Source organism: Cetorhinus maximus, chromosome 17 (genome assembly GCF_964194155.1).
Source record: "Cetorhinus maximus chromosome 17, sCetMax3.hap1.1, whole genome shotgun sequence".
Lineage (NCBI taxonomy): Eukaryota > Metazoa > Chordata > Chondrichthyes > Lamniformes > Cetorhinidae > Cetorhinus > Cetorhinus maximus.
In genome coordinates, this window is record NC_135895.1 from 37,318,390 (window position 1) to 37,340,474 (window position 22,085).

A 22,085-nucleotide genomic window follows, 5' to 3' on the forward strand; every position below is an offset into this window, starting at 1 on the left:
CGAGAAGGCAGACAGGACCTGAGAGTGTCATGATACATCTGAAAGTTAGCACCTCCAACTGCGTTTTACTGAAGGGTGAGCCATGGGCTGAATTTTCCTGTCCGGGGTGGCGGGGGGGGGAGAGAGTTGATGGGCGGGCACGTATGGGCACACTTCCGATCGGTGCCCCCGATCGGAGGTGCATCGCCAATTTACATGGACGGGCCAATTAAGGCCCACCCAGCGTGACGTCCGCACAGAAGCGCTCCCTGTGCAGGTGAGGGGGGAATCACAAAATCGAGAATGCGCTCTTTTGCGCATGCGCACGAAAGAGCGCACTCATCTCCCTGAGGCTAAGTGCTGCCTCAAGGGGATCAGCTGTACATGTAAAAAAGACAAAAATAGAAAAATAAAATTTCCCTTACACGTCCCCTTATGTGACAATGTCACATGGGTTGGGACACGTCCATAATTTGTACAAAATTTTTATTAAAATTTTTTAAAGCCTACATGAAACCTCATCCTGCCCGTGGATGAGGTTTCATGTTTTTTCTAGTTCCCACCGGGGCTCCTGGCCTGCCTGCCAACCTTAAGGTTGGACGGGCAGGTCCTTTAATTACTTAATTGACGCTGTCAATGGCCTCAATTGGCCCGCCCATTTAAATTTAAATCGGGTGCGGTGACATCGGGAGTTCCTCCTGATGTCACCGCGCATCATTTTATGCGTCAGCGAAGGGGCCCCTCACCTGCTCGCTGACTCGTAAAATTCTGCCCTATGTGCTGCAGTGGCGCTTGAACCACGATCACCTGACTCAAGGCTGACACTTAACTGCTTAATCTGATATAACAAAGTGGGTTTTCTTGTGAAAAAAAAAATTTCAACATACATCCTACACTTAAGAAATAAATCAAAGCGACATAGAAGCAGAAGTAGACCTTTCAGCCCTTTGAGCCTGCTCCGCCATTCGATAAGATTATGCCTGATCTGGTTGTGGTCTTGACTCCGCTATCCTGTCTGCTCCACACCCCGCCCCCCTCACCCCATTCGTGTACATCCGGAATATTTAGTTAATACTTTTTTTTATTTCCATGATCTTCTTGGCTAAACATCAGCCACTGTGAAGTATAAGGATCCACAACCAGACCTAGCTCAATGCCATTTTAAACTAGCTATTAGGAGATATCAAAAAGTCAAAGATTTCACACAAGTCCTTTTTCTCCCACACCTATCGTGAAACCAAATGGCCTTTGTTTGGTGCCTCCCTATAGTAATGCAGCTGAGTTTAGGAAATTAACAGGGGAGAAATCAAATCTGTGCCCCACCATTCTATAACATTTTATGTTACGGTTCCAACATGCTGTACAAAATTTCTTCCAAAACATTAGGACCCAGAAATTCCTGAGCAGGCCTAGGCAAAAGATAAATCTGGGTGAAGAACAATTTTCCCATGGAAAATTCCAAGGTCAAGCTACTTGGAATATTCCAGGCAGGTGTTCATGTCATCTACAGCGAATATGGGGGGAGAAGGGTGCCTGCCTAACCATCAGTGGGGCAGGGAACTAATTAACTGTGGCACTCTGCTGCAGTGTAAGCAAGGCCACAGTCTGTAAAACTACCAAAACTCCCTTTCCAAAAGTATGACTCAAGTATTACTGATGTACAGCATTGCTTAGGACATTAATTAGGAAAACATATTGCAAAACTTATTTTCCTAATTTACATGCCAGGGCTGACTGGTGAAAATGTAGGGTTTTCTAAAAGGGCCAAAAAGGTTTGGAATTCTGTGAATCTAGTTTTCTGTTCCAAATTTCAGCCCCAGCGCTGGCAGTTTATTGTCCAACCACCTTTTTTTTGCCTGAATTTCAGGGGCTAGTATTGTGGAAAATTCAGTAAACTTACTCTTGCAAATATATTTCTTCTTCCAAAGTATTTCAAAAGTTTGTGGATTTTGGAAAACATGGTTTCCAGGAGGCCTTCTCCAACTTGAATGGTTTTATATTAAGACACAGACAACTCAGGCCACAGTATGAGAAGTTGTATCTTTGTGCCAAGTTCCAGATCCAAGTCAGCACCTCCGAGAGGGGGCAATTCCACACCCAGAAGCAGCAAACAAATTATATTTATATAAAAATCAGAAAGCAAGTCGAGTTCTACTATTTTTATATGTCTCCTAATTGTTAATTCAGTGTTGGTTGGGGCCTTGATGGAGGTTATCAGACCATCCGCCGTCAAGAAACAGCAGAAATTGTAGAGGTTAGGAAGCTTAAAATAGCATAGTAATTGTTAATTATAGAATAAGTCATTGAAGAAATAGAGAACACATACATTTTGGACAGTAGGTGGTACTGTAAAGTTCTATGAAATAAATCTGAGAGAAATGTTGGTATTCTATTGTACTTACTCAGTAGAAAAGAAACACGTTCAAATTTTCACAACTGTCCAAATTATCCAGCATTCACCAGGGTTATATTTATTCATTTTTTTTCCCACTACTCACCCTGAACTGCTGGTGGTCATAGCGGTCATGGATGACAATGAACCGGAGGTCAAAGCGTTTGCAGAGGTCGAAGAGATGGTCTGTTTCTGCTTTGGTCCATCCATCATCATGTAGATACATTTGGTATTCTTGCTCTGAGTACACGGGCACCTGAACTGTCTTTAGAATCACAACAAAATTTACTTTGCTTTTATTTAGAACTTTTTTAAAGAAAATAATAAGCTTAATATAATTTGAAGAATTACTGCTGACTTCAGTTATTCCAATTCTCTCATTGATTGCTGGGTAAAAGGAAAGGCTCATTTTTATACCATCTCTCAAATGTCAGTGGCCATTGTGCGTGGTCTTTACTGATGCTATTTACAATCACAAGAGCTTGTGTGAAATGGCAGCAGCACAACTAACAGCTTACATGCATCAATTTAACAAAATACCATACAGCAGCCAAAGGGCTAAAGGTGGTTCAATTTTGTTTTAATACTATAGCACAGACAAACACGTAGTAAGCCAGAATACAAGAGTCAGCAAATCATACTCTAACCATTTTTTAAACAAAAATCTAGTTAATCTGGTAAACATTCCAGGAAAAATTATGGCCTTATATCATAGCTTCTTTTTCTCAGTAATTTTTTGAATAACTATACTGTTTCCTCTCTCTTTCTGCTCCCCCAAAAGAGCAGCTATGATTTCTTTAGGTTTTTTTTTTGTCAACATTGGTATGTTGTACCTTATTAAACCTAGCGAAAGGGTAGTCTTTGCCTTCATCTGCCAGACGTCTCCAGTGGAAAAATATTGCACCATCCTTCCTGGCTGGGTTGGTGAAAGGCATCCACTTCCATGGTCGGACCTTCTTACATCCCAACTTTGCCTTAACAGTCCTGTACCCTTGTGTTGTGTCACTTGGAAGTAATGGAGGGGCATCCCTTTTCAAAACATAAAGATTTTAAACTGTAGTTAACAAGCACACAAACACATTTATCTTCAAAGAAATCTTATTAAAAAGATTTACATAGGATACCAACTTTCTTATTTCCAGTTGTCACAATTTCTAGTTAGACTTCTATATAAACTTTCCTACTATAAATTGGTATGACAACGATTTTCATTCAATATTGCTATGTCACCTTTCATCATCAGATTGTTGCCGAGATACCAAATGTCACAACACAAAGGCAGTGGAAGATTCAACAGTGGTGAAGGTGTACAGCTGGATGTCACCAGTCCACATGTGAAAGCTGAACCCTTTTTTTTTGGAAAATGTCACCAAGTGGCAGAAAGTAGATGAGAAAGAACGAGGCCAAGGATGCAACCTTTGTGGACTCAAAAGCTAATGACTACAGTTGGATAGCTAAGAGTGGAATTAATGAAGGACAGTCTCACAGAGCTGGACAACAAAGGATTGGCATTGAAGAGGGTGGTTTGGTTGACAATGCAATGGGGATAATGCACACTGCCAAAGAGTATGCCATTTGTGACTTTGATTTGGGCTATTTCAGTTTTGTGGGGGACCTGCTTGGAGAGATTCAAAAATGGACTTGCGGGAAATTTGTAGCTTTAAAATGTGTTTGGTTATACAAAAGGAAAATAAACGTTCAATATTCCAGTTCCATTTACTGCTTCACTATCTACGTCAATAAATAAGTTGTTTTGTTTATATATACCCATGCTTCATTTCAAGTACAAAATATTGGAAAATATGTCTTAGATACACGTGCCTCAGTAAGACTGCAAATGGCAACCTAGTTGCAGCTTATCTGCATAGTAGTCACTGTACTGCTAATATTCAGCATGATCTGGGCAAGACTGCTAAGTTACAAATATAGCATAAGTTACTGAGATAGCAAATCCTGAACTTACTGAATTTAACAGTTCATGTATTCCAGCTACAAACGTTCATTTGTTTAGGTATTTTTATACAATAATGTGGTTAAGAGATTGAAAATTGTAACTATCAAGCAAACACATCAGTAGAAACAAACTTAAATGGATGAAATTCTTTAAGACAGCCCACAGTTCTAACAAACTTCCATGTGGATAAATAGCTCAGTATGTATCACCATCCTGTGGCCACAAGATAAACTACATCTGCAAAAATAAAACATAAAAAATATATGCTCCTGAACCATGGCTTAATGGTATGAGGTCCTTTGTGGCAAACCACTGAGTTTGTTCTATTATTTCCAAAAAGAAAACCTGTCTCCAACAGGTTTCCCCCCGATCCTGTCAAACTTAATGGCAGGATCTGATTAAAATTTTTTGTCTCTAATTCCCCGCTGCAGCTAGACAGATTGCGAAGCTAGGAGGGAACGGAAATGCCCAGGTTGGGGAAGGGGGGCAGATGTAGATCTGAGACTAGGTTTTTGGAGAAAGGAAATATTTTAGAAGGATGGGGGCAAAGGGAGCTGAAGATCAGAGACTGAATTTAATGGAGCACCATGGTCGGGGGAAGGGGCAGCCCGCAACTACTCATAATTGGCTGCCCTGCAGGCATTTAAAGCAGTGGGAAGCATTAACTGGCCTCCATCTGGAGAGGAAGTCCAGCCTCCGATGGAAATGAGATTCACCCCGTCTTGCCTGTCAACACACACTGTTAAAAGTGCTAGGTTGCACACATGGCGTGGGCCTCCCCTCCCACAGGTAACCTACCCACACTGGCAGGATAAGGCCCAGTTAGCTACTTAAGGGTCTTAAATGGCCCAAGGGTGGGTGGGCCACCCACCCATTGTTCCCAAACATCACATATAATTGCAGAGGGGCAGGGGTGGGTAGGTAGGAGGCAGCCATGGTGCCCACTTGTTTTTACATGACCCCCATCTTCAAACTTATTGGCAAGGCAATGTAAGATCTAGTCCATACTTTCATACTGTGAAGGACAACAAAGTTTAGAAAGGTAGTAAACAATGAGAAGGATAGTACTGGACTGCAGGGGGACATAGACAGACTGGCGAAATGGGCAGACACATAACATAATATTTAATACATTGTGAAATGATGCATTTGGAAGGAAGAATGAGGAGAAGCTATATAAATAAAATGGTGTAATTTTAAAAAGGGATACAAGAACACAGAGAACTGGGGGGGGGCGGTCACATACTCAAATCTTTGAAGGTAGCAAGACAAGTTGTTATGGCTGTTAAAAAAAAGCAAGTGGAATCTTTGGCTATATAAATAGAGACATAGGAGTACAAAAAGGAGGGAGTTACTGCCATTACAAATCAATAATTAGGCCTCAGCTGGAGTATTATGTCCAATTCTGGGTACCACAATTTCAGAAGGAAGTCAGTCAAGGACTTGGAAAGGGTACTGTGATTTATGAGAATGATACCAAGTATGGGGGTCTTCAGTTATGTGGAGGGATTAGAGAAGTTGAGGTTGTTCTCCTTAGAACAGAAGGGTTCAGGGAAGATTTAATAGGCACACTCAAAATTATGAGGGGTTTTGATAGAAAAGACAGGGAGAAACTGTTTCCAGGAGGGTTAGTAACTCAAGGAAAATGATTTCAGATAACTGGCAAATAAAGGCAAAGGGTAAAAGGGAGAATTTTGCATACAAGGCATTTTGATCTAGAATGCACTGCCTGAAAGAGTGGAAGCAGATTCAGTAGTAAATTTCAAAAGGGAATTGAATATATACTTGAAAAAGAAATTTGTAGGGACATGGGGAAAGAACAGGGACTTGGGACTTATTGGATAGCTTGTTTGGGGAAACAAATCAGCGCAAGCACAATTGCCTGAACATCGTCCTTCAATGCTACAAGATTCTACAATACAGATTAGTAATGGTACCAGTCGATCCACATTCCTTTCTAATTTAATCTTTATGAATTGCCAAGTTACCTCAACTTTTATCTTTTATGAATTGGACCGTCATAATAGTTGAGCTGGGTTTACTGCTCGTGTTGTATGTTCCATCAAAAAGATCCATGTAGGACATCAAATACAAGGCCTTAACTTCCCAACTCCCCAGCGTCAAAATGAGGGGGTGGGGAGGAAATCCCCTCCAGAAGTTCACAGGTAAGTCCCCATGGCAATTGCCCAGCACTGGGAACAATCCGAAAATGCGACTTAAATCGCAAACTGTGGATGGTTCCAACTGGGTTACATCAATAGTTAACCAGAAAAAGTTAGAAGAATTAAAATCACTTCTAACTTCTTCGTAACTATCATACAGACTCAGACCAACCCCCAGGGGACTCCCACACCCCCTTCCCAGGGTTCTCTCAATACCCCTCCACAGGGTTCCCCTCACCTGCATGGGGCTCCTCCACCCACCCCCAGTGGGCCCAACATCCTACTCTCCTCCCACACGGGCCCGACACACTCACCCACCCCCATGAGACCCGACACCCTCACCTTGACACCCGCAGGCCTGATCCAAGGCCCGACCTCCAACTTACTGTAGGCGCCTACCGGTTCCAAGGATGTTTAAATTTCACCGGACCTTTAGACTTACATGGCTTATAGCAGCAAGTGTCATAAAGGGGGCATGGCCTCCTTCACTTTGACTCTCCTACACTTCAATGCTGGGCCCTGGGGACGCTCTGCATTGCCTGGATCTCACCCAGTCTGATGCGGAATGTCGGGCGAGATAGGATCAAAGAAATATTGAGGTAAGTAATTGGGCACAGAATGGCAATCCAATGCTGCTTGCCACTCAGGGGAGGGGAAGTTTAGGCCCTATAGTGTTTTCCTATAGCTAAGTTTTATATTTAAAAGGTTGAAATGAATAACCAGGTGGCAATGCAAATCTCCACATCAGTGGCTGCAGTCATTCGGAAAGAACATGTTATTTTAAAAATAATTCTGACAAAAAAGTTAGAAAAGCTAAAGATTATCTGGAACCAGTAAGGCCATGAGCGATTTTGAATTTTTTTTCAAGAATGTTATTTTAAAGAACATGTTATTTTAAAAATAATTCTGACAAAAAAGTTAGAAAAGCTAAAGATTATCTGGAACCAGTAAGGCCATGAGCGATTTCGAATTTTTTTTCAAGAATAAAACACAAGGCAAACTGAGCTCAACAATCAGAGTTTTGTGTTTTTACTTTACCTCTGTCCATCATATTCCAGAAACACACAATTTCTACTTCGGAATCACTCCACTATCAGCAGTAATAACCATTTGAGCAATTTAACCAGATCATCCTTCTTGCAACTTGTCAACATTTTCACTATCTTAAAAATGCAAAGGTGCAGTCTCAGGCTGGCCCTAAAAACTCATTGTAACAAAACACCATTTTTCTTTCAAGTCAATGGCAAGGCCAGCATTTTTGTCTATCCCCAATTGCCCCAAGAAGGTGCTGGCGAGAAGTCTCCTTTAACTGGTGCAGTCTATCTGGCATAGGTACATCCACAGCGCTGTTAGAAAAAGAGTTCCGAGTTTTTGATCTGGCGACACTGAAGCAATGGTCATATTGTTCTAAGTCAGGGTGGTTGCGGCTTCGCGAGGAACTTGCAGGTGGTGGTATTCCCTGTGTCCACTGTCCTTGTCCTTCTAGGTAGCATAGGTCACGGGTTTGGAAGATGCTGTCAATATAGGGTTGGCAAATTGCTGCATCTTTTAATGGGATACTCTGCTGCCACTGTGCGCCAGTGGCAGAGGAGACCAATCAAGAGGGTTGATTGTCCTGGGTGATGTCAGCTTCTTGTGTATTTTGGGAGTCGCACTCATCCAGGCAAGTGGAGAGATTTTATTTATTCATTCATGGGATGCTGGTGTCGCTGGCTAGGCCAGCATTTATTGTCCATCCTTAATTGCCCTTGAGAAGGTGGTGGTGAACTGCCTTCTTGAACCACTGCAGTCCATGTGGTTTAGGTACACACACAGTGCTGTTAGGGAGTGAGTTCCAGGAGTTTGACCCAGCAACAGTGAAGGAACGGCGATATACTTCCAAGTCAGGATGGTCCCATGTGGTGGTGTTCCCATGTATCTGCTGCCCTTGTCCTTCTCGATGGTAGCGGGCATAGGTTTGGAAGATGCTGTCTAAGGAGCTTTGGCGAGTTCCTGCAGTGCATCATGTAGATGGCACACACTGCTTCTACTGTGCGTCGATGGTGGAGGGAGTGAATGTTTGTGGATGGGGTGCCAATCAAGCGAGTTGCTTTGTCCTGGATGGTGTAAAGCTTCTGGAGTGCTGTTGGAGCTGCACTCATCCAGGCAAGTGGAGAGTATTCCATTACACTCCTGACTTGTGTCTTGTAGATGGGTGGACAGGCTTTGGGGAGTCAAGAGGACGCCGCAGGAGTCCTAGCCTTTGATCTGCTCTTGTAACCACAGTATTTATATAGCTAGTCCAGTTCAGTTTCTGGTCAAAGGTAACCCCCAGGATGTTGATAGTGGGGAATTCACGATGGCAATACCATTGAATGTCAACGGACAATGATCAGATTCTCTCTTGTTGGAGATGGTCATTGCTTGGCACTTGTGTGGTGCGAATGTTACTCGCCACTTGTCAGCCCAACCTTGGATAGTGTCTAGGTCTTGCTGCATTTGGAAAAGGACTGCTTCATTATCTGAGGAGTCATGAATGGTGCTGAACATTGTACAATCAGAAAACATCCCCACTTCTGGCCTTATGATGGAAGGAAGGTCATTGATGGCGCAGCTGAAGGTGGTTGGGCCTTGGACACTACCCTGAGGAACTCCTGCAGTGATTTTGTGGAACTGAGATGATTGACCCCAACAACGGCAACCATCTTCCTTTGTGCAAGCTGTGACTTCAACCAGCAGAGAGTTTTTCCCCGATTCCATCACATTCCTGATTTATGCCTTGTAAACGGTGGACTTTGGGGAGTCAGAGTTACTCACTACAGAATTCCCAACTTCTGTCCTGCTATTGCAGCCACAGTACACCCTAATACATATTGACTTCAATTTTGATAGGGCTCCTTGATGCCACAGTGAAATGCTGCCTTGATGTCAAAGGCCCTCAACCTCACCTCTTGAGTTCAACTGTTTTGCCCATGTTTAGACCAAGGCTGTAATGAGGTCAGGAACTTAGTGGTCCTGCTGGAATCCAAATGAAGCATCAGTGAGCAGTTATTGCTGTGTAAGTGTCACTTGATAGCACTGATGATGACCCCTTGATCATTTTTGCTGGATATGGCAGGACTGCAGAACTTTGACCTGATCCACTCGTTGTCGGATTGCTTAGCTGTCTTTTGTTTGCTGCTTGTGCTGTTTGGCATGCACATAGTCCTGGGCTGTAGCTTCACCAGGTTGGCATCTCATTTTTAGGTATGCCTGATGCTTCTCCTGTACTCTTTGTTGAACCAGGGTTGATCCACTGGCTTGATGGTTATGGTAGGGTGAGGGGTATGATGGACCATGAGATTAATGACTGGGATTGAATATAATTCTGCTGCTGCTAATAGTCCATAGCCCCTCAAGGATGCCCAGTTTTGGGTTGCTAGATCTGTTCTGAATCTATCCCATAGGTGGTATTGCCCTTCAAAATGATGGAATCTCCTCAGTGTGACCACATGACTGTGTCGCCACAGAGAGTGTGGTGGTCACTTCTACTAATACTATCATGGGCAGATAATTCTGCGACAGGTAGATTGGAGAGGGCAAGGTCAAGTAGGTTCTTCCCTCTTGTTGGTTCCCTCACCACCTGTTGCAGTTTGGCTGATATGTGCTTCAGGACTCATCCAGATTAGTCAGCAATGGTGCTACTGAACGATTCTTGGTGATGGGCACCAAAGTCCCTAGTCACCTTCAGTACTTCTTCTAAGTGGTGTGCAACATGGAGGAGTGCTGATTCATCAGCTGAGGGCAGACAGTAGGTGGTACCAGCAGGATGTTTACTTGCCCATGTTTGGCCTGATGCCATGAGACTTCATGGGTCCGGGGTCAATGTTGAGGACTCCCAGGGTAAAACCCTCCCGGCTGCATACCACTGTCCTGCCACCTCTGCTGCGTCTGTCCAGTCAGTGGGACTGGACATACCCAGGGATGGTGATGGAGGCAATAAAGATAAAAATGCTGGAAATACGCAGCAAGTCTGGCAGCATCTTTGCAGAGAGAAACAGAGTTGAATATGACTCTTCTTTGGAACTGCAACATTCAGAACATCGCAACTAACTATATCTCTCTCCATAGCAGGTCTGGCAGCATCTGTAGATATAATGTTTTTGGATTTTCAGAAGGCATTCGATAAGGTGCCACATGAAAGGTTATTGTACAAGATAGGAATCACGGTATTGGGGGGTAATGTATTAGCATGGATTGAGGATTGGTGAACACACAGAAGACAGAGTCAGGATTAATGGGTCTTTTTCAGGTTGGAAAGACGCAACTAGTGGAGTGCCACAAGGATCAGTCCTAGGGCCGCAATTATTTACTATCTATATTAATGATTAGGAGGAAGGGGGCAGAGTGTAATGTATCCAAATTTGCTGCCAATACAAAAATAGGCGGGAGGGCATGTTGTGATGACGACATAAGGAATCTGCAAGGGAATATTGATAGGTTGAGTGAATGGGCAAAAACTTGGCAGACGGAGTTTAATGTAGGAAAGTGTGAGGTCGTGCACTTTGGTAGGAAGAATCAAAAGGCAGGCTGTTATTTAATTGGAGAGAGACTCCAAAAAAGTGCAGCACAGAGGGACCTGGGCTTTCTTGTGCATGAAACACAAAAAGTTAGCATGCAGTTGCAGCTAGTAATTAAGAAGGCAAATGGAATTTTGGCCTGCATTGCTAGGGGGTTGGAGTTTAAAAATAAGGAAGTCTTGTTACAACTGTACAGGGTATTTGTGATGAAGCTGCACCTGGAGTACTGTGTACAGTTTTGGTCCCCGTATTTAAGAAAGGATATACCAGTATTGGGGGCAGTTCAAAAGAGATTCACTAGGCTGATTCCTGGGACGAAGTGGCTGGCTTATCAAGAACAGCTAAACAGGTTAGGCCTTTATTCATTAGAGTTTAGAGGAATGAAGGGTGATCTTATTGAAACATACAAGATTCTGAGGGAGCTTGACAGGGTAGATGTTGAGAAGATGTTTCCACTGGTGGGGGAGTCTTGAACTAGGGGGCACTCATTTAAAACTGAGATGCGAAGGAATTTCCTCTCTCAGAGGGTAGTAAATGTCTGGAATTTTCTACCTCACAGAGTTGTGGAGGCTAGATCACTGAAAGTATTTAAAGAGGAGGTAGACAGATTTTTGAAATATCAGGGAGTTGAGGGCTATGAGGAGCTGGCTCACTCCGAAAAAGAAGTGGGGGCCTGGCAGATCAGCCATGATCTTATTGAATGGTGGGCATGCTTGAGGGGCCAAATGGCCTACTCCTGCTCCTATTTCTTATGTTCTTACCTGAGTATTTCCAGCACTTTCAGTTTTTATTTCAGATTTCCAGCACCCACAGTATTTTGGTTTTACTATGGTGATGGAGGAGTCTGGGATTTTACCTTCATGGTATGATTCAGGGATTATGAATGAAAAAAAATCAGAAGATCAAAATTACACTATTTTATAGGTAACTTTAGGGGCTTTACTATAGCAAATTCATTAATTGTTTATAAGGAGTATTTGCAAGAGTTAAGATCTCCACCACATATACACAAACCCGCACACAGACACACACACTATAAAGGGGAAAGCTAAAGGAAGTGAAGAAAATAAAGTTATCTATAACTTTTAGCTCAAAATAAATTATACTGTACTGTAAGGTGAAAGATATGTGAAACAAAGTATTTTGTGACCTATCAAATCTGTCACTGGGAGTTAACCAATTGTGAAACACTTTGTTTACTTTTAATAAAGTTCCAAAGCAGGTCAACTCTGACATTTGGCACAGGTAGCCCAGGTCCTGAGTGCAACTTTTGAGGTTTATCGTAGCCTAGCTGAAACATGACGAATGTTTATCAGTCAAAGTAGCACAGCAGATTTAATGAAGCAATAGATCACATGAGCACATGGCCTTAGCTACAATATCCAAGGTTTGTACGAAAGCATCCTCCCTCTGATCTGGTGCAACTATCAACTCCACTCCACAAAATGTTTTTAGTTATTGCCTTAAATTGTATAAAATGCTTTTTAACCTACTAACAGTTATTTGTAATTTTTTTGCCTGGGTCACCATATACGCTGGAGACTGTAGTACCACAGCAACATAAAGAACTATATTATATATATATAAAACACTGACACACAAGAGTTTCCTCACATGGTGCAGAACTCTGTCCATTTCTATGATTGTCATATGACATGGGCTGTCTCTGTGTCCTCTGAATATTGTAGTTCTAAATGAAAACAATTTGCGCACAACTTTTCCCTTGTCCAGTCTCTTCCCACCTAAATCCAAGAGTCTTCTGATGCCCTTCTCTTTTACAGTTTCCTGGCATTAACCATCTCCTTTTTCCCCCCAAGGAGGTCCAATCCTGCTACCTCTCCATCCTCCACCAGGTTGGCCTGAGGGCTCGCCACTTCTTCCTTGAATGGAGGCCCAAAAATCACATTCACCACTACCACCTCATTGCTGAACTTGTTCTCATATTGAGCAATTTCTCCTTTGGCGCAACTCACTTGCTGCAAATAAAGGTATTGCTATAGCAACCTGTATAGTTCCTAGGTTTTTTGTGGGCTAAGTGGAACATACTTAGTTCCATTTATATTCAGATCCCCTGCCTAATTCCCTAATTTTTATTTAAACTGTATATTGAATGCCGCACAATGCTGTTTCCTGAATTGGAAAGTTTTATCAACTTTGTTTCCAACTTCCACCCTCCCCTCACTTTCATCATATCGTTCAATCGCCACCTCTTCACTTCTCTTCCTCGACTTCTGTGTCTCAATTTCTAGAATAGGCTATTGAACAATATCCACTATAAACCCACTGACGCCCACAGCTACCTTGACTATATTTCCTCACACCCTGCTTCTGCAAGGACTCCATTCAATTCTCCCTGTTTCCATCGCATCTGTTCTGATGATGCCACCTTCCAAACTAGTTCTTTGGATATGTCAGTCTCTTTGCTCAACCAAGGATTCCCTTTCACTGTGGTTAACAGAACCCTCAATGCTGTTATGGACAATATTTAAACAGACTTTTATATAGCATTATACACATTAATAAACGTGAACGGCATTATTCTGAAAACTTGACCAGCATGTCAGTGAAAACCTGTCTAATTTTCATTTCATTTCTTTCTTCAGAGGCAGATGCTGAAATCTCCACTGTTCTGAAGCACAAGATCTATTTAAAATTTCAGTAGAATCCAGGGACAGTGCAATATGGAGTAACATTATATTGCATTATTCCGTTGCTGCCACTGGAGGCTGCTACAACACTTACAAAACTGTTGAATTTACGAGCTGACTTGATAAACCGTTCAAAAGCGAGCAATTATTAAAAAGTTACATTTCATTTGCTTTAACTTACTTTTTGTCAGAATACAGTAGAGCATAAACTTCTCTGTGCATTCCTTCTGGTCTCTTAAATGTGAGTGTTTCTGTAGACTTCTTTGATTTTTTCTAAAAGAAATAGAAATTCATTATTCAAAATTAGCTGCACCATTAGAAGTCATTGCAGCCACTGCGATTCAGGAGGGAACTGAGGAGAAGGACTCTTGCACTCAACAGGAGGAAGGGCATCCAACAGAGGGCGCAGGTGAGAAGTGAGTAAAGCATTCTGGGAGAAGTCATCGCAGACACTGCGACTCAGGAGGGAATCGAGGAGGACCCACTGTCAAAGAACAGAATGGCCCCAAACATTACATTGCTGTAGTGTTTCCAACCCTCCCTCCTCCTCAAACCTAAAAAAAAGAGAGGAAGAGGCAGTGCCTTCAGGAGTGCACCAGACCTGCGAGGGACACGCTTCTGAAAATGGATTTTAAAGAAAAAGCAACTGCTTGGTGAGTAAATCCTGGGAGCAGACTCGGAGGGATGAGCACCGGAGCGGTGAGTATAAATCTAGCTTACCTCGGGGATTCGCCGCCATGTCTCCAGGGAGCAGACTCGGAGGGAGGAGCACCGGAGCGGTGAGTATAAATCTAGCTTACCTCGGGGATTCGCGGCCTTGTCTCCAGGGAGCAGACTTGGAGGGAGGAGCACCAGAGCGGTGACCTCGGGGCACAGGGTAACTGAAGCCAAAACTGGAAAAGTGACGTCACAGGAAAACTGTGACCTGATTGGTTGGTAGGAAATCTGCACCAAATTTGAAAAAAAACACTGCAAAGCTAATTAATAAATTAATTATCTAAGTAGAGATGGCTGGGCAGGTGATGTGCTGTAGCTGTATGATGTGGGAGCTGGCTGATCCCATTGCGAGCTGCAGTGACCACATCTGCAGTAATTGTTGGTTGCTGGGGGAACTCCGGCTCAGAATTAATGAGCTAGAGACCGAGCTCCAGACGCTGCAGCACATCTGGGAGGGGGAGAATTACCTGGACGCTTTGTATCAGGAGGCGGTCACACCTGGTAGATTAAGTACCTCAAGTCCGGTCAGCGGTCAGGGTCAGCAGGGTGTGACTGCAAGTGAGGCAGGTAGAGGGATCCTGTGTTCAGGAACAAAGGAGCCTCAGCTCTTGACCTTGTCCAACAGGTATGAGGTACTTGCTCCCTGTATGGATGAGGAAGAGGGCTGTAGGGAGGATGAGCCAGCTGACCACGGCACCGTGGCACAGGAGGCCATTCTAGAGGGGGAAGCAAAAAGACAAGTGGTAGTTGTAGGGGATGCTATAATTAGGGAATTTGATAGCTTCTTTTGTAAGCAGGATCGAGAGTCCCGCATGGTATGTTGCCTGCCCGGTGCCAGGGTGAGGGACATCTCTGACCGGCTTGAAAGGATATTGGAGAGGGAGGGGGAGGATCCAGTTGTTGTGGTCCACGTCGGGAGAAATAACATAGGTAAGACTAGGGAAGAGGACCGGTTTGGGGATTATCAGGAACTAGGAACTAAATTAAAGAACAGGTCCTCAAGGGTTATAATCTCCGGATTACTACCCAAGCCACGTACAAATTGGCATAGGGATGCGAGAATAAGAGAAGTAAACACGTGGCTAAAGGAGTGGTGCGGGAAAGAGGGGTTCCATTTCGTGGGGCACTGGCATCAGTATTGGAACAGGAGGGATCTGTACCGTTGGGACGGTCTCCACCTGAACCGATCTGGGACCAATGTTCTAGCGAAAAGGGTAAATAGGGTGGTCAACAGGACTTTAAACTAGAAAGTGGGGGGGGGAGGGAAGGGTAAAACTCCAAGAAGTATGACTAATGGGAAACAAAGCAGCAGGTTAGCATGTGAGGGGGTGGATTCAACTTCATGGAAAATTATGAAAAAACTGAAAAGAAAGGAGAGCCCAGGAGAGGCTATTAAAGTCTCCAGAACACAAAATAGGACAGAGTGTTTGGAAAGGGCTAGGAATCTAACTTCAAGCACATCAGATAAAGGGATGACAATGAGAAAGGGGACAGGAAATACAGGACTGAAGATGTTGTATCTGAATGCATGCAGTATACGAAATAGGGTAAATGAGCTTGTGGTGCAGATTGAAATTGGCAGGTATGATTTGGTGGGCATTACGGAGACATGGCTGCAAGGGGATCAGGACTGGGAGCTAAATATCCAAGGATATACATCCTATCGAAAAGATAGGCAGGTTGGCAAAGGGGGTGGGGTTGCTTTGTTAGTAAGAAATGAACTTAAATCGATAGCAAGAAATGATGTAGAGTCAGATGATGTAGAATCTGAGTGGGTAGAGTTGAGGAACCGCAAAGGTAAAAAAACCATAATGGGAGTTATGTACAGGCCTCCAAACAATAGTCAGTATGTGGGGCACAAGATACACCAGGAGATAGAAAAGGTGTGTAAGAAAGGCCAGCTTACAGTGATCATGGGGGATTTCAATATGCAGGTAGACTGGGAAAATCAGGTTGGTAGTGGATCCCAAGAAAAGGAATTTGTGGAATGTCTACGAGATGGCTTTTTGGAGCAGCTTGTGGTGGAGCCCACTAGGGAACAGGCAATTCTAGATTTAGCAATGTGTAATGAGGCAGATTTGATAAGGGAGCTTAAGGTAAAGGAACCCTTAAGAGGAAGTGACCATAATATGATAGAATTTACCCTGCAATTTGAGAGGAAAAAGCTGGAATCAGATGTAACGGTATTACAGTTGAATAAAGGCAACTACAGAGGCATGAGGGAGGAGCTGGCCAGAATTGAGTGGGAGATGAGCCTAGCAGGAAAGACAGTGGAACAGCAATGGCAGTTTCTGGGAGTAATTTGGGAGACACAGCAAAAATTCATCCCTAGGAAGAAGAAGCAAACTAAAGGGAGGACGAGGCAACCATGGCTGACAAGGGAAGTCAGGGACAACATAAAAGCTAAAGAGAAAGCATACAATGCGGCAAAGAGCAGTGGGAAACCAGGGGATTGGGAAGCCTACAAAGACCAACAAAGGACAACTAAAAAAGAAATAAGGAGGGAGAAGATTAAATATGAGGGTAAACTAGCCAGTAATATAAAAGAAGATTGCAAGAGTTTTTTTTAGATATACAAAGGGTAAGAGAGAGGCAAAAGTGGACATTGGGCCGCTGGAAAAGTAGTAGTGGGGAACAAAGAAATGGCGGAGGAACTGAATAGGTACTTTGTGTCAGGCTTCACAGTGAAAGACACGAGTGACATCCCCAAAGTTCAAGAGAGTCGGGGGGGCAGAGGTGAGTATGGTGGCCACTACCAAGGAGAAGGTGCTAGGAAAACTGAAAGGTCTGAAGGTGGATAAATCACCTGGACCAGATCGATTACACCCCAGAGTTCTGAAGAGATAGTGGAGGCGTTAATGGTGATCTTTCAGGAATCACTGGAGTCAGGGAGGGTCCCAGAGGACTGGAAAATCGCTAATGTAACCCCCCCTGTTTAAGAAGGGAGTGAAAGGAGGGAAATTACAGGCCGATTAGCCTGACCTCAGTCGTTGGTAAGATTTTAGAGTCCATTATTAAGGATGAGATTTCAGAATACTTAGAAGTGCATGGTAAAATCGGGCAAAGTCAGCATGGTTTCATCAAGGGGAGGTCAAGCCTGACAAATCTGTTAGAATTCTTTGAGGAGGTAACGAGTAGGTTAGACAAAGGAGAGCCAATGGATGTTATCTACTTGGACTTCCAGAAGGCCTTTGACAAGGTGCCGCACAGGAGGCTGCTCAGTAAGATAAGAGCCCATGGTGTTAGAGCCAAGGTACTAGCATGGATAGAAGATTGGCTGCCTGGCAGGAGGCAGAGAGTGGGGATAAGGGGGTCCTTCTCAGGAGGCGGCCGGTGACTAGTGGAGTTCCGCAGGGGTCAGTGTTGGGACCACAACTTTTCACTTTATACATTAATGATCTAGATGAAGGAACTGAGGGCATCCTGGCTAAGTTTGCAGATGATACAAAGATAGGTGGAGGGACAGGTAGTATTGAGGAGGCAGGGAGGCTGCAGAAGGATTTGGACAGGTTAGGAGAATGGGCAAAGAAGTGGCAGATGGAATACAACGTGGGGAAGTGTTAGGTCATGCACTTTGGTAGGAAGAATAGAGGCATGGGCTATTTTCTAAATGGGGAGAGAATTCAGAAATCTGGAGTGCAAAGGGACTTGGGAGTCCTAGTCCAGGATTCTCTTAAGGTTAACTTGCAGGTTGTGTCGGTAGTTAGGAAGGCAAATGCAATGTTGGCATTTATTTCGAGAGGACTAGGATATAAAAGCAGGGATGTGCTGCTGAGGCTTTATAAGGCTCTGGTCAGACCACATTTAGAATATTGTGAGCAATTTTAGGCCCCGTATCTCAAGAAGGATGTGCTGGCCCTGGAGAGGGTCCAGAGGACGTTCACGAGAATGATCCCAGGAATGAAAGGCTTAACATATGAGGAACGTTTGAGGACTCTGAGTCTATTCGATGGAGTTTAGAAGGATGAGGGGGGATCTGATTGAAACTTACAGAATACTGAAAGGCCTGGATAGAGTGGACGTGGGGAAGATGTTTCCATTAGTAGGAGAGACTAGGACCCGAGGGCACAGCCTCAGAGTAAAGGGAAGACCTTTTAGAACAAAGATGGAGAAACTTCTTTAGCCAGAGAGTGGTGAATCTATGGAATTCATTGCCACAGAAGGCTGTGGAGGCCAGGTCATTGAGTGTATTTAAGACCGAGATAGATAGGTTCTTGATTGGTAAGGGGATCAAAGGTTACGGGGAGAAGGCGGCAGAATGGGGTTGAGAAACTTATCAGCCATGATTGAATGGCGGAGCAGATCGATGTTCCGATTGGCCTAATTTCTGCTCCTATGTCTTATGGTCTTATTAAGGAACACAGCAGAGGGGGAAAATTGAAGGAGCTAAAACTCTATATAAAATAAACAAATCATAAATCAAGTGGAAAAGATAATGCAAGAAGGAAACACGATAAGAAACAGACCGAGAATTGAAAATATATTTTCCCAGATATTACCTAATTATAAATAGCAGCCATATTTATGATGTATAGTGCAAGTTAGTGCTGCAGCATTTCAGTTTCCAACATCATTGCAGTAAGTTACCATCTTTGTGGAGCTCAAAACTACAGTAATTTATTTGTTTTGTGAATTACTCCAAAGACCAGATTAATCGTTCTGGCCCTCCTCCTTACAGTTGACCACTGATCCCTGGCTCACAAAAGTTCACCTCTTCCTCCACCCCTCCAAGTCAAAGGAATATTGAAAGATACAGTTGGCTTTTATTTCCGGCCAGTTTTTAAAATTATTTAGTTTTTTTTTCTTGAATTAACAAAGTTGAAATATACTTTATCTCAAGACTATTATGAAACAGCAATAAATTGGCGGTCCTCACATAGTTTTCCAAAACCTAAGATACAAGCTGAAAATTGTTCAGACAATTGCACTATATTTCAATCAGGGCTTTTTTTTCAAAAAAAGGGAATATTCCACAACTTTCTTTCCAGCTCAGTGTATTCGCACGTTGATTAGCTGCATCATATATTTAATATTTACTCTGTGCTGAATTAGTTGATCTCAGTCAGTCAATTATAGGGGTACAATTGGCCTTAGCATACCTGGATTTGGGATTGAAAAATTTTCAAGGATTAGCGCCCAATGAAACTGGCTAGAAGAGCATACACGTAAATTCAGTGTGGACAGGGTTGGATGTGACTGTAATAAAAGCAAAAAACTGCAGATGCTGGAAATCCAAAACAAAAATAGAAACAGAAATACCTGGAAAAACTCAGCAGGTCTGGCAGCATCGGCGGAGAAGAGCACAGTTGACATTTCGAGTCCTCATGACCCAAAGCCCGCTTCTACCTCCTACCCAAACTCCACAAACAGGACTGTCCCGGCAGACCAATCGTGTCAGCCTGTTCCTGCCCCACGGAACTCATTTCTCGCCATCTTGACTCCCTTCTCTCTCCGCTTGTCCAGTCCCTTCCCACCTACATCCGTGATTCCTCTGACACCTTACGTCACATCAACAATTTCCAGCTCCCTGGCCCCAACCGCCTCCTCTTCACCCATGGACGTCCAATCCCTCTACACCTCCATCCCCCACCAGGATGGTCTGAGGGCTCTCTGCTTCTTCCTCGAACAGAGGCCCGAACAATCCTCATCCACCACTTCTCTCCTCCATCTGGCTAAACTTGTTCCTACACTGAACAATTTCTCCTTTAACTCCTCTCACTTCCTCAAATAAAAGGTGTGGCAATGGGTAACCGCATGGGCCCCAGTTATGCCTGTCTCTTTATGGGGTATGTGGAACATTCCTTGTTCCAGTCCTACTCCGGCCCCCTCCCACAACTCTTTCTCCGGTACATCAATGATTACTTCGGTGCTGCTTCATGCTCTCGTCGGGACCTGGAAAAATTTATTAATTTTGCTTCCGATCTCCACCCCTCCATCATTTCCACATGGTCCATCTCTGACACTTCCCTTCCCTTCCTTGACCTCTCTATCTCAATTTCTGGTGATAGACTGACAACCAATATCCATTCCTGTAAGGACTCCATCCCATTCTCTCAGTTTCTTCGCCTCCGTCGCATCTGTTCTGATGATGCCACTTTCAAAAACAGTTCCTCTGACATGTCCTTCTTCTTCCTTAACCGAGGTTTTCCACCCACGGTAGTTGACAGGGCCCTCAACCGTGTCTGACCCATCTCCCGCGCATCCGCCCTCACGCCTTCTCCTCCCTCCCAGAAACATGATAGGATCCCCTTGTCCTCACTTATCACCCCACCAGCCTCCGCATTCAAAGGAGCATCCTCCGCCATTTCCGCCAACTCCAGCATGATGCCGCCACCAAACACATCTTCCCTTCACCCCCCCCCCGGCGGCATTCCGTAGGGATCGTTCCCTCCGTGACACCCTGGTCCACTCCTCTATCACCCCCTACTCCTCAACCCCCTCCCACGGCACCTTCCCATGCAAACGCAGAAGATGCAACACCTGCCCCTTCACTTCCTCTCTCCTCACCGTCCAAGGGCCCAAACACTCCTTTCAAGTGAAGCAGCATTTCACTTGCACTTCCCTCAACTTAGTCTACTGCATTCGTTGTTCCCAATCCGGTTTCCTCTACATTGGAGAGACCAAACGCAGACTGGGTGACCGCTTTGCAGAACACCTTAGGTCTGTCCGCAAGCATTACCCAGACCTCCCTGTCGCTTGCCATTTCAACACTCCACCCTGCTCTCATGCCCACATGTCTGTCCTTGGCTTGCTGCATTGTTCCAGTGAAGCTCAATGCAAACTGCAGGAACAGCACCTCATCTTCCAACAAGCCCTTTACAGCCTTCCGGACTGAATATTGAGTTCAACAATTTTAGACCTTGAATTCTCTCCTCCATCCCCACCCCCTTTCCGTTTCTTCCCCCTCCTTTTTGTTTTTTCCAATAATTTATATAGATTTTTCTCTTCCCACCTATTTCCATTATTTTTAAATGTATTTCCACCCGTTGTTTATCTCTGCCTTTTATGCCCTTTTAGTATTATTTCACCCCACCCCCACTAGAGTTTCTGTACCTTGCCTGTCCTGCTCTCTACTCTTAATTAGCACATTCCTTTAGATATCACCACCTTCAACACCTCTTTGTTCTTTTGTCTGCGACATCTTTTGGTTATCTCCACCTATTATTGACTGCTTGTCCTAACAAACCACCCCCCCCGCCAAACCAGCTTACATTTCACCCCTTTCCTATTTTTACTTAGTTCTGTTGAAGGGTCATGAGGACTCGAAACGTCAACTGTGCTCTTCTCCGCCGATGCTGCCAGACCTGCTGAGTTTTTCCATGTATTTCTGTTTCGGATGTGACTGTGATGCCCCAACAGTTCAATTGTCCATGGACACTTAAGGCTCAAATGTGACCAGTTGAACAAGATTCTGGAAGATGGATGGTACAGTTGAACTAGAGTCAACAATTTCAAACTAGGAAGGAGGAAATTGGCAAGAAAAGAATGAATTTCCAAGCAAGGCTCACAATCATCTGTTGCGTTAACCTAATCACTATTTGGTAGATAAGTCTACAGTTTTACTTACTTTGTTTCTCCAACATCTGCCCACATGTCCTAATTGGTGCTGCTATAGGAATTATTCTGACTTAATTACCAGCCATTAAAAACTATGTGGGATGATGAAGTGTAGAATGCTTAGCCCAATTTCTGACT

General features: G+C 43.9%; 1 protein-coding gene across 2 annotated transcripts in view; it reads right to left on the reverse strand.

The window, feature by feature from the left end:
• The window catches only part of dmap1 (DNA methyltransferase 1 associated protein 1), a 57,842-nt gene that overhangs the window by 30,247 nt on the left and 5,510 nt on the right, over positions 1-22,085 (reverse strand). For both annotated transcript variants that reach the window (XM_078561015.1, XM_078561016.1), the window contains 3 exons: positions 13,855-13,946; positions 3,205-3,400; positions 2,478-2,636 (listed from right to left, as the gene is read on the reverse strand). In XM_078561015.1, coding sequence (XP_078417141.1) covers positions 2,478-2,636; positions 3,205-3,400; positions 13,855-13,946 — 447 coding nt within the window. The remainder of the gene's footprint in view (positions 1-2,477; positions 2,637-3,204; positions 3,401-13,854; positions 13,947-22,085) is intronic.